General features: G+C 38.3%; 1 protein-coding gene across 1 annotated transcript; it reads right to left on the bottom strand.

The window, feature by feature from the left end:
• Positions 1-5,586: 5,586 nt before the first annotated feature.
• Positions 5,587-7,639, bottom strand: Fibin (fin bud initiation factor homolog (zebrafish)). The gene has a single exon (XM_013019580.1). The coding sequence runs from the start codon at positions 7,192-7,194 to the stop codon at positions 6,559-6,561; it is 636 nt and encodes a 211-aa protein (XP_012875034.1). The 5' UTR covers positions 7,195-7,639; the 3' UTR covers positions 5,587-6,558.
• Positions 7,640-13,865: the final 6,226 nt, after the last annotated feature.

Raw genomic sequence — 13,865 nt, 5'->3', positions numbered from 1 at the left:
CTATGGAAAATGTGATGATGGGATAAGCATTTATCATTAATATGGCCCTTGCCAATTTCTAAGCCTGAATGGGATTTTGTTTGAGCCAACAGTTAAAAAGTTGTTCTATTTTAGAAGTTGTTCAAATAACCAAAGCATCGTTAATTTAGAGAAGAGACTTGCCTCTCTGTTCATCATCATCATCATCATCATCATCATCATCATCATCATCATCATCGTTGTTTGAATATCTTTGGGCAGATTGTCTGCTTTTGCATTAAGGAGGTGCAGATTCAATTATTTCTTGGGCACATGTTATGTCAGAGAGGCTATAAGCTCTAAACTCATTCCTCATTCAACTAAGATAGGACCTCTGCGCTTGAAATTTAGAGAAGGCTATAGAATAAGAAGCAGGCAAGTTGGAGAATTACCAAGATGCCTCCTGACTGCAAGAAGTCTTCAAAGCTACATGTAAATGTGCTCAGGTACTGTCAGTGAGGACTATTTACATCAGAGCTGAAGCACAGCCTGAATGAATTCAATCAACCATGGAAAATACATATCCTGAAGACTATAGAGTCAGCCACAGTGACGGGCTGGGCTTATCTTATTGCTTTCCCCAATGAGATCACTTAACAACTGTCACCAGAAATGAGGCTGAATCTCTAGTTTTATGGTCCTAAAATCCCAACTTCTCCATGATGAACAAGACCTACTTAATATATAGCCAGTGCACAATAAATAGTAGAAATGGATAGCCTAATTCTCTGTTTTTGGTAGCTTTATTGTGAGGTTGGAGGTGTTGTCTCACAGTAATTGTATATATGGAAATACTTTAGTTTCTTTCATGTGTGTCACCATGCTCAAGGCATGCTTCAAAGTCACCATTAGCATTTGGAAATAGAGGGCAAGCAATCCTGCACTCTTTATTTCCTTCTGCAGCACTCAGTCTCCTGGCTGCAGTAGGAAGAAATACCTATAGTATAAACACCAGTGTAAGAATTTTCATAGGAAATACACACATACACGCACACACACAGTCTATAGTTTATTGTAAATACTTTTTCTTAACAGTTGAAGAACCAATGAAGTGTTCCCTTCTTCTGACAAGAAGATGAGCTTCTTGATGAGTGACACATTCGAGATTGTGTGAGGGTGGTGTTACTTTTCTTTTCCCCCCAGCATTATTATAACAGCTTTCCATAATGTGGTTTATCTAATTTTCACAAGAACCCATTTGTGCGCACTCAGTGGTGGAGGAAATCAAGGTTCAAAAAAAAATCAAGATTGTATAATTTTCTTGGACTTCTCACTGAATATATTGGAGTGGTGAATTGAGATCTCTTTGTACTTTTCATATTCCTCATAGTGAATATAGATAGCAAAGAAAGAATGAGAGAGAGGGAGGGAGGGAGGAAGGGAGGAGAGAGAGAGAGAGAGAGAGAGAGAGAGAGAGAGCTTGGCAGAGGCAAAAGAGAGAAGGAAACTAGGACAAAGTAAAAATGGCACTTGATAGCTAGCTAGACAAAACTACAATTCAGAGCAAAGCAATCCCATCAGGTTTTCTGTTCCTCATGATTTAATCTGTTGTAGAATCTTGTGGAAAATGTCCGTGGCTGACCCAGGGTGGTTTCCAAAAAAACCCATACATTTTTGAAAATCTGGTGAAACACTCCTGTTGCCTGGTCTTTGGATGAGAGCTGGGCAAAGTTCAAAGAGAGACAAGACATTCACAAAAATACTTCCTTAACTGCTTGCAGCAGAAACCTTTCACAACTGAAAATTGCAAACTGTTACTGCCAACACCAGATCGTTACCTCCTTAATCATAGCTTTCAGGTTCCTTTCCATAAATAGCAAGCTGTTGACATACAAAATACCTTCTGTTTTTCATAGAAAAGCAAGAAAGAAAGGTATTGGTAAAATATGCAAGCCACCAAAGTAAATGCTAACTAGAGTCAAAATGGCTTGTTCTCCATCTATACTTAATCCAAGAGAATGAAAAAACTAAAGTAGCCAAGACCTCTTATGCTTTTAATTGTTTTTGTTTTTATGTTAAAACACTTGCAACACACAATTAGCATTTCTATTTACTACCCAAGTAATATTCTATATAAAGAAGATTTTGATAATAAGCCTTTGAAAAATATCTCAATGAAATTTGATCACATTGTCCTTTAGGATAATTCTATTTCAAGGATATATTTATAACTTATTAAAATTGTTCATAATCTATAAGTTTCACATTTTCTGTTACATGTTATGAGCTTGTTTCTTTACCAGGGTTGAAAACAAAAGTTTACAATGCAATGCCAAGTGTGAGAACTGTTGGACAGCCTCTTGGTGCTGCCATGCATAATGTACCTGCTAGCTTCTGATGGCTTCTGACAGTTTCTGTGGGCCTGGTTTGAACATAGCCTGATATCTTTCTTCAAAAGACCACAGATATAAAGATACCTATGATCCTACAAAATTGTTATCTGATACTATGCACATGGTCAACCGTGATGAGAATTTGCAGTATTGAGCAATGTATCCCACAAAACGTGGCATTACATAATTATATAGAAGAGTTAACCATCTCTGATTGTCAGATAATAATAGGTATCTGAACTGTAAATCTAGAGTAATGTGTGGAGGTATAGGACAGTTCCCTCCTCTCTCCCTCTTTCTACCTGGAAATTCCCACTTACCATCTTGGGTTATTTCCATGAGAATCTGTGACATCACTGGCTGTGCATTTAGCCTTGAGTGGAATGCCAGGTATACGAATCATACTAGAGGCTTCAGTGAAACGTTCACAGTCCTCATTTATTAAGCATGTATTTCTCTAGATAATGGTGAATGAAAAGTGAACCGTATAAATGATCACATGGCTTTATTCTTGGGAAATGTACCTAGGATTTCTGTCCCTCCTTTATATAAACAATTAGATCAGTAATAATAACAATGAACATAGTAGTTTGTCTCAAATATGATTCTAATCAAGGTGAATGTATTATTCTTTTCATATAATATATTACTTCCTGCTATGGTTTGGATATCAAATGCCTTTTTAAGACTCATGTTAAAGGCTTGGTCCCTAAGGAATATTCAACAGTGGCATTTGGGAAGCAACTGGGCTCTGACTTCATAAATGAATTAATCTCTATCATTTCGCTCCCAATTCGATGAGCTATCCGTTGGTGATGAAAATTTAGGACATGGAATCCTGCCCTTGGGGAATATACCTTCTTCTTGTCTGTGTGTCTGTCTGTCTGTCTGTCTATTGCCATCCCCAACCCCCCCCCACTCCTCTGTGGTCATGAAGTGAGGTGTTCTGCTCCACCATACCCAGTTCACCATGATGTTCTTGGCCCATAAGCGATGCAACCAGAGGAGCACACACTGAAATCTGTAGAACTGTAACAAAGCAAATAGCTCTTGAAGGAAACATAATTTCATTAATATTCTACTTTTTAGCAATAGTAATTCAATTCTTAGCATTTGGCTTACTTAATAATGTTAACTTCTCCAAAAAATTAACTGCTTTGTTGTTGTTTCCATAAAATAATAACAACAATGACAATTGCTTTTGACTTCAAATAAAACTCAAAAAACCTTTTTAAAACTTCTGGTCTATTTGGGAAAAAACAAGGGAGGGGGTAACAATGTTCAACAAGAAATGTACTCATTAATTTATGTATGTAACCCCTCTGTATATCACCTTGACAATAAAATTATATAATTAAAAAAAACTTCTGGTCTGTAGATTAAATTCCAAGGCTTTGTAATGTCACATATTTACCACAGTGCTTGGTACAGTTTATATGAACAACCCCAATTATAATAAAGTTATGAAATTATATGGATATATTTATAAGTATACTTCTCAGGGAGGATAGTATGTGGTTTTCTCCAGATACTTAAAATATTTCATTGTCTGAGAAAGAAGAATTTTTTTGAAAAATTTTAATTTAAAGAAGAATTTTTGTCTGTGTTAGTAGCAAAATCTAGTGGAATAATTGTGGGAATGAGAAGGAAGGTCTGGGTTGATCGGGCCCTTTACCTCGAGAAGGTTAGAAAGTCCTTTGATGCCAGTTTCTGGGATGGTGGGCCAGCAGAGTTCCTTGTCCCTATCCCAATCCAGGATTTCCCACTTGCTATTTTAGGTCATTTCCATGAGCATCTATGGGATCACTGTCTGTACCTTCCCCCTTGGATGAAGTAATTCAAAGTCAGATAATTTTGTTCTGGTTGTGGGAATCATAGAATGTTAACTCTGGAAAGAACCTCATACAGAATCTATTTCAGGGTTTTCAAATTTATAGCAGATGTATCTCCACTCCCTTTCCAGCTCATGGAGAGTTTTCTAATTGGGGACAGCACTCTTTATTTCTGGGCCTTCTGAGTTCTTCTTAACATAATACTCTAAGCAATCATCACCAGCAGACTGAAATTAACATGCATGAAGATATTAGTTCTTCAGTCATATCACATGTCCAATAATAACGTATTACCACTGGCAAAATTCAAGCAGCTGGCATTTGATATGTCTATGGATTATGTTTGAGTGCTTTACACTGAATACTATAGAATTTTTGAGATAAGAGGACTTGCTTTTTCCAAACTACAACTATTTGAGTATAAAATATTCCTTTTTTTTGCCTCTGCTCTTATTACCTCCTCATTTTTTTTAGAATAAAGAATGAAAACTGCATAGTCTTCAAATCTTTCTTCTACAAAAATCTATAAGGCAGCTAATCTGGGTCCTGAGTAATAAAAAATAAATGTTGATTTTAATTATTGTTCTATAGGTTACTTTGGGGGAAGGTCATAAGCAATAAAATAGTTATGGACAGGTTCAGGCCTCTTGCTACACGTATCTCTGTATCCTTGAAAAGAGTTAGTGTGGTTAAGTCCTCTAGTTAAAGCTAAAAGATCTAGGGTTGAGGATGAGCTTGGCCTTTCTGGACCTCAGTTTCCCCTATTGTATTTGACACTTTGTAGAAATAGAAAACTGATTTCCTCACATATAGGCAAGAAAACCTGCTCTTCATTGAACAGAGGATTATGAACATGTATTTTCCAGTGTGTATATGTGTGTATGTGTGTGTGTGTGTGGTGTAGTATGTGTGTGTGTGTGTGTGTGTGTATGTGTGTATGCATGTAAGCCTGTTTGTGTGAGTGTGACTGTGTGAAAGGAAAGCTTCTTTTAGGTGACAATGAGGACAGGCCAGGGTAAGACATGAAAGAAAGTGCATTTCTACCCTTGATGCCATTAATTAAAGAACATGGATGTGTCTTTGAGGTTATACAAGGTATAAACTTTGTCATCTATTTTCCAGTTGAGTCTTTGGAAAAAAACTGGAGAAATATAGAGTATTAAAGAGACCAAGTAGAGATCACACTTAAAATTTTGACACAGCATATCTTTTTTTTTGTATTTTTTTTCTTGTGAAAAGGTGAGTGCAAGGAAGGCAAACCACATAGCTCTCGTCCTGCCTTCTTTAGCATACTCTGTAGATAAACTGGCTGAAACCCCATCCTCCTCTCTCATTACATTGGCCCCATTTGGAAATATGAAAGTTAAAGACATAAATTAGGAAATAAACCAGTATTACATGGAAACATATTTATTGGCTGAATAATAAAGCTTAGTTAAGGAGTTATTAAAATAAGAATTACCTCTTTGAAGTACACATTTTTAATAAGCAATAAAGAAGCAACCCCCCCATGAGCAATAATACTATGAAACCTAAATCATAGGCATTTGGGGGGTGTTTTCAAAAATCTATTCCCTTGTAACTGACAGATGACAAGGCACTAGACATGCAACATGAGACATGAGACATAACAAATGAACATATCCACAAGAGTTGGTAGCCACCACAAGAGCTTAGATTTCATATATGCAGCCACTATAACTAAGACAAACCCCGGAGAACCTATTCTGCAAACTTCCCTGCAATGAATGATTTGAAAATACTTTGTACAAAAAGCAAAAGCAACTCACCGATCATGGTTAATAAATAAGAAAGAAAATGAGAAAACAAGCAACTTGCAATGGGCTGTCACGCAAGCAGAACAAGACCTGGGACCTCAGCTGAAAATCAGACACTTGAGCTTTTATAACCCAAGAGAGAAGACTTCTTAAGAGTGGAATGGAGTTGTACATCATGCTCTAAGGGTATTTCCACATAATCTGCAGGAGGAGAAACTTGAATCAGTGTCTACCTAAAAAATGCATCCTGTGAGACGTGACTGAAACAAGTTACCTCTGCAGACCATCAAACCTCCCAGGAAAGACAGGAGGCGTGCCTTGAGAACTACTCTTTCCGAGTGCTCAAATCATAACAACCTCGTACATATTGTACAAAACGAAAACACAAATCAGTACCACTCAGACCCTCAACTTTTTCTTTTCTTTCCTTTTTTCCCAAGATAACCTCAGATTTCATTCTCAAAGTGCAAATCTGGACATTAAAAAAAGGGGGTGGAGGTTTGGTCGAAGGGAAAACTTAGCCCCGTTCTCTGTCCTTTACTTTTTACAACAGGAGACTGATTTGGTTCCTTCTGCCTCCCATCGGTGCCTTGGGAATTATACTTTCAGATAGTCGTTCTTCAGCCGACCTAGCCTGGTCCCATGGCTCCTGATGGTAAGGGCCAGCAGCTCGTATTTGTCTCTGAGCCCGGTAGAGATGTCTAGTGTTTCCTTCAGCAGGGATCTGGTGTGGACCAGCATCCCCAAGAAATCCTCATTGAGCCTGTTCTCCTGCCGGCTGTCCTGCTCCTGGCCCTGCTTGAACTTGCTTTCCAGCTCAGTGAGGGACTTGTCAGAGTTGGAGTAGGCATCTCCAATCTGGTGGGACTCCCGCCGCAGGTACTTGCCATAGCTCTCTTCCCCATCCAGGTCGTAGGAGATGCTCTTGCTGATGCCCTCCAGGACCCGCCCAGCATCCTCCACCTGGCGACCCAGCACGGTGAACTCCTCTCGGAGGGTAAGACTCAGCAAGCTGCTGTCCTGGCCTCCTTCCCCCTGCGAGCAGCGCCGGCGGTCACTCACCCTGAAGAGCAGCTGGCACTTCTCCGGGTCGTCATTCTCCTCGTAGTCCCCATCTGGAACGAAGTAATGGTGTAGCGTCCCATTGGACATTTCTGGGTAGAGAGGGCCATCAAAATAACCCTGACACAGGTAGCAGAAGAAAGCTATCCAGAGCAACTTTAGACACATCATTCTGGAAATTCAGGATGACCAGAGAGCCTCTCCCTCTCCAGAAGACTTTTTTTTCTTCGGCCAGGAACAAGCAAAACAAGTCCCTTGAGGCTTCAATACCTCCTTCCCCAAACAGAGTCCTCCTCAATCCCAAGTGGCTGGTTGCACCCGGGTCCCTGCTCCCCAGCAGACTTCATGGGGCTCTGTGCAACAGAGCCTGGGTAGCACAGCCCCGCAGCAAAGCAGGAGGATGCACCTCGCAGCTGTCTCTGCCTTTGGCCCTTTGCTCTGGGGCTGGAACTGCCTGGCTCTCTCTCAGTCGGTCTCAGCTCGGAGGGGCCGGGAGGGGGGGCTCACTCATCCAGGAATCTGGCAGATGGTTGTCTCTCTGATACACTTTTGGGAGTTCCCTCTTGCTCCTGGGAGATGGAGCTTGTGGCAAAAAGAGCAAGGCGCTTTTGCTTGCTTTCTGATACGGTTTCAACCCCTGGACTGGGAGGGAGGGAATATGGAGCTTTTGCTTTGGCTAAAGATATCCTGAGGATCTCTGGGCTCTCAAGTTACAGCTGTTTTCCTCTCTTGGAAGTCTGGGAACAACTTTGGAAAGAAACCTCTCACCAGGTCTCTGTTATTAAAGGCACAGGGTTTCTTTTTAAAGATTGGAAGTGGGAGAAGCTGCAAAATAGAATTTAGCGTGAAGGGGAAATTTCCACACACAAAAAGGCTGATCTACTGTTAAGGTATTAAGGGAGAGGGAAAGGTTGTTTTACCGGCTTAAGTAAATAGCAGTTAGTTTGGATTTGCGGAGTGTGCCTATTTTTATTTTTAAAAAGTTTCCCTTTAGAGGCAAATTTAACATGTCAAAAAGGGTACTTTTGTTTGGAAATGATTGGTTAATAAATATATGAAATTTTATGGAAACAATAGAAATATGGGGAGTGGATTAATGCATAGTTGTAATAGGCTCAAGATTAAAAATTAAAAAGCATTAGTTTGGTTGCTTAATTTAAAAAAAAGGACAATTGACACTACTGCCTAATTTTATGAAAAAACATCCATACTGAGCTCCTGTATTGAGTCTTTAGCCTTATATTTTACAGCTGTTGCTTTTTCTGAGCTACTTACAAGCGTTTGACATGTTCAGTGTTTCAGAGTTACCTAAATTTTCCAGAAAGAAAGGGCAGAATGTAAAGCGAGTTGTTAGTCATGGGCATTGTAGGAAGGCTATTAAAACACAGCACAAGATCTTTTCTTTAATTTGATTTAGAAAAGAACCTATTTTTCTGCCAGCCAGTTTTAAATTCTGATTTCTGAACTTATTGACACATGAGGCAAGCCTATAAGCCATTTGTTCAAGTTTTTGTTGAATATTTGTTGTGATCAAGCTCTGTTTTAGGTATAAACAGCAGTGAGCAGCAATGGAGAAAAATCTATGTCCTCCCAGAGTTTTCATTCTAGGAAATGAAAAGGAAATTAATAGCATAAAAATAAAACAAACAAACAAGCAGAATAGATTGCATAATGCACAGTGATGTGAAGAAAAGAAATTAGGGAATAGATAAGAAAGCCAGCCCATGCCATAATTACAGTTCCATGGGTAATTTCTGTTTTTCTTTGATGGGATTGCTCATGTAGACTTGTCAGCTTCCAAAGCTGTCTCCCTCTAAGTCACAAAAGGGATTAAGTCATTCAGTGACAGTGTGGCAGGACACTGTACGGTATCACATGCATAGATCTTTTGAGGCATGTTGGCTGCACATTTTAAGCAGGATATTTGATATCCTGAAAACACAGAGCATACTTTTTACTTATGGAGGAAACCTCACAGGAATTTTCTTAGTGTTTGTTCATGCTAGAAGACCAAGGCTAAGTTTTACTCTATTTCAGAGGAAGACTAGAACCTGCTCTAGATGAGAGGCTGGACTGTTGGACTCACAAGTCACATTGGCTCATTTCTAGTCCCCTTAGACATTAACAACAGATGAATTCAAGCTGTTTTCTTGGACAAAGAAAAGAAGAGGAATTTGTTCCACTACTTGAGTAATTCCTCCTTGACTTTCAAACAAAGTCAATTAAACAAATTTTGTATTAAGCACTTTTGCTTGCTCCTGTTTACTTACAGGGTGAGCTAGTTAGCTTATAGTTACAAAGGTGGGTAATAAAAAAACTTCAGAAGCTGCTTCTTGAGAGTTAGGCACACAGAAACACAAAGCCCTGAGAAAAGAAGTCAGGAGTATTTACTTTCTTCTTGCAATGATCTCATCTGAAGATAAAAATCTCACACCATATATAGCAAAGGAATTAGTTTGTACAAGTGGATCAGATTTAAGTCTGAGTGGAGGCAAAGGGAACTCACATAAAGTCTAGGATTAGAATTTTTTCCAGACAAGGCTTAGTCTAGAACCTAGTTTTGATTTCATCATTCTTGGTTCTATGCTCTTAGCTTATATTCATTCTTGGGCAGTTTCTTCCATTTGTGAGTCCAATGTTATTACAGTTCTTCTGGGGCTACATGATTCTTTGTTGATTATTATTCTTACAAGATTGCAGGTAAGATTTCCTGGTAACTCAGATGAAAGCCTCTTTAAATGAGCCTCAGTGCCCACATTAACTTACTCTAGATGGTATATCAGAAATTTTGGAATACACCATTTTGCTTAAGAAAACAAGAACCAATTTTGCAGCTATACATTCAGGATACATTTAGGGTCCTGGTTTAAAATAGTTGAGAATAGAGGATGTACTTATGAATATTCCTTCTGCCTCAAATACTTACCTGCCTTGACTACATGTAGAAAATACCGTGACCTTTTGCAGTTAGTGTCAGTGTTTAGCAGATAGCTTTATGATGGGGCTCTCATCTATAACATTTGCTGATCTTTTTAGTATAAGTATTCACCATGGCTGATAGAACTGAATAAAGAGTAGAGAAAAATCAGTAATGTAATGTATCATTATATAGGATTCCCATCATACAGATGACTAGATATAGATAAGCCTAAGAAAACAGCAACAAGTACAAGTCTAGTAATTAAGAATGATGACTTTTTTGTTCATATTTCCTTTATTTTAATATAGTTTATATAATTGTAAGTTTAGATAGCTTTATTTTTTATAATGGCGGTTTTTGCCAAATTGCACGATTTCTGCATTAAAAGTGAACCTAACAGCTGGGCGCCGGTGGCTCATGCCTATAATCCTAGCTACTCAGGAAGCTGAGATCTAAGGGTTGCTGTTCAAAGCCAGCCTGGGCAGGAAAGTTCATGAGATCCTATCTCCACCAGAAAACCGGAAGTGGCCCTGTGGCTCAAGTGGTAGAGCACTTCTGCAGAGCTGAGGGACAGTGCCCAGGCCCAGAGTTCACATCCCATGAATGAAAAAAAAAAATTGAACCTAACAACCAGCCCTTAAGAGTCAACACAAACCATCTTCAGTACAAAAAGTCCTTTTGATTCAATACTCCATTTTGTTCACTTTAAACGGTTTTTGTTGATAGATACTTCATATATGCCTAATTCCATCCTGGATTACTCTAAAAAGGGTTAGGGGTAAGATTGTTTTTAAGTATTGACCTAGAACAAGTGGAGCCTAAGTATATGTTCAAACAGAGATATTCCAGAAAGAAGGCTTTGAAGAGTAAAGATACTATTCTCTGATAGAAGTACCAGTTGAATCCAGGACTGAACATTAGGAAGTAAAAGAAAAAGAAAGGACTGAATATATCCAGGAGCAATGACTGGAGTCATAAGTGAATGAATATTTCTGCCCAATATAGCTCATTGTGTATATGTCATCCCTGACACAATGTGTCAACAAAGTAGGCTTACTTGTTTTTATTTCTTTTTATAATCTTGTATTTTTGAATGAATTCTAAGTTTAGAGAAGGAATGAGGAATTTGTATTGGTACCGTGGGTATGGTTTTATAACTTTTCTTTGTTAAAATGTCTGTGATCCTCTGATAATTCCTGATAATGGTAGCAGCAGAATTTTTATAGACATGGAGCTTATATGCACAAACTATAAGGATAATTTGAGGGAAAACTTGGTCCTCCTATGTAGCCTAGAACATCAAGTTTATTCCCAACATTTTCCAATCTGTCAGGACAACACTGAAGAAGATTTTAAAAGGTCATGGGATTTTAACATTGGAGAGACTAGAGATACTGTTGTGGAAAGAATAAGGGAATAAAGAAAATGGAGGAATACAAGGAATGATACAGTACTTAGCATTTTGGGAATTATTTCATTTCCAAGATTAGTACATTTATTGGGCATTTATAGAAGGTAAGAAGGACAGTGGAAGAGAAATACATGAGAAAGTAGAAAAAGAGGTACGAAGTGAAAACAAGTAGCCAGAAAGAGAGTAAGGAAAGAAATAACAGAGTGAAATAAATTTTATCCAGTCCATGTTATTTGTCTCATGAACTCAGTAGGTATTGTTATTTCCTACAAGATAGTTGGTTAGGGAAAGGGAAGAGACTAAATAGTAGGAATGTCCACAAATAAGCTTCTCATTAAATATAGGGAATAAAACATACCTACAAAAATAACAAAGACATTGACAAGGTTATAAGTATAATGTAGGGAGTATGATCGATTCTCATAATCTCACCATATTAGTCAGAATATTTTATGTTATGCTATAGTGACAAACATTACAAGTATGCTGTCACCAAACGACTTCACTGAAGGTCAAGTGAACTCAAAAACTTTCTTCTGTATGGTAACTCTACTACATCATCTCTAACATTCAACCTCTTTGGTTCATGTGGCAAAGGGAGAAGGAAGGCTCTTTTAAGTCTATGTTCAGATGTGTCAAATGTCATTCTCGTCTACAACCCATTGGTGGGTAACTTGGTCTGATCTTGGTGAAAAGAGGAGTCAGTATTTCAGGGAAGAAGAGAGGAAAATCAGATGTGGAGAATATTGTTCTCTATCATACTTTACAACAGATGAAGTGTATGTTAGAAAGGTACTAGAATTCCAATCAGGCAGAAAAAAAAGGCATGCATTCTTCCAAAATGAGCACATGCCATCTATTCAATCCAAATAGAAAGGAGAAGTAAGCTTAAAGGCACTTATTTCTTTGTTACTTCCAGATTCAACAAGTCTGATCTTTTCCACAATTTCACCCATGAATGTAGCACATGACACATCCTAGTGGAGAGGTGCTAGGAGACTCTGATAGTGAAAGTAAGAATAAAAGTCAGTTCCCTTAGGGTGGCAGCCCAACACAATCAACACCAAGAAATTTGTATGTCCAACGGGAGATGTGGGGTTGAGGCCAAGTGGGAAGGAATGGAGGAAAGAAGGGAGGAAAAGGGGAGGATGCAGTCACAAATTCATTGTATATACTACAAAACTAAGAAAACTAAGGGAAGGGGTGGGTCAAAGTGGGGGTGAGAATCTTGAAGGAGTTGACACTGATCAAGATGCATGGTATTCACAAACTGTCCTGTTAAATGGTACCTCCTTTGTACCACAATGTTTTACAGATCATAAAAATATACTAATAAAGTGTCCAAAAAGCTAGAGGACTCATCTATTCTATGGGGCAGGAAGAACATGGGGCTGAACTGAATTCTGGGGACATAGATATACTGTGTGTGGAAGAAGAGAAGAAAAAATGAGATGGGCCAGACTTTTAATCCTTAATGATAAGGACAGTCATTGGAAATGATGTCAAGGGTATGTGTTCAGTACTATATAAAGTTTACTTATACATATGATAAGGACTCAGAGTTATTGGGAATTATTCTTTATCTGTTTTAAATTCTTCAATGACTTCCCATCTTCCTTAGAGTGAAATTTAACCTTCTTAGCTGGCCTAGAAAACCTTCAGTTGTCTGGCCTACATCCTATGACTGCTAACTTGGTTTATCATACTTAAGCCATATAGACTTCCCTCAAAAATTTTTTACCTCTTTCCAAGTTCATGTAAACTGTCTCTCTGCCTGCAACTTTCTCTCCTAACCCCTTTACTGACTAATACCTCCTCAATCCCCTTGCTGATCTTTTTATTAATTAATTGTCCTCCTTATTTTCTTTCATACTGGCCATGTTATTTTCCTCATGACACATTCTGTCATTTATAATTATAGTTTAATTTGTGAATGTATGTTGTCTTTGTATTTTATCTCCAGCTTGACTCAAACTACATACAACTAAAAGCAGTGCTTATTTCGTTCTTCCCAGGGTTTAGTAAAGTGACTGGACAACAGGAGATACTCAGTGAATGTATGTTAGCACCCTGTGTACAGTTGATAATTTCTTATTTGATGTTCTAACAATATTGTTGTTGTTTTGTTTTGCATTAGACTTCACTGAAGTTTGAACTCAGATCTTTTCATTGTTGGGCAGGTGCTCTACCATTTCATCCATGCCTTCAGCCCTTTCAAGTTTTAGCCTAGGGATACTTTGAACCTAGGTTTTCTTTTACCTGTGCTTCCCATGTACCAAGAAGTATGTGGAAGTACCTGGAAATACAGGTATGAACCACTACACCCAGCTTCTTTGTTAAAAAATTAAAAAAAGGTCTTGCTACTTTTTTGCCTGGGAGGATCTCAAACCATGATCCTTTTGATATCTGCTCTTGAAGTAGCTAGGATTACAGGCATACACCATCATGCTTAGTTATAACAAAGAATTTCAGTATGTAGTATTTCATTGAATCCATTCTTTGTTGTTTTAT

This window comes from Dipodomys ordii, unplaced genomic scaffold (assembly GCF_000151885.1).
Source record: "Dipodomys ordii isolate 6190 unplaced genomic scaffold, Dord_2.0 Scaffold46, whole genome shotgun sequence".
Lineage (NCBI taxonomy): Eukaryota > Metazoa > Chordata > Mammalia > Rodentia > Heteromyidae > Dipodomys > Dipodomys ordii.
Note: the sequence above shows the minus strand (reverse complement) of the source record. Positions and strands in the feature narration are given on the sequence as shown.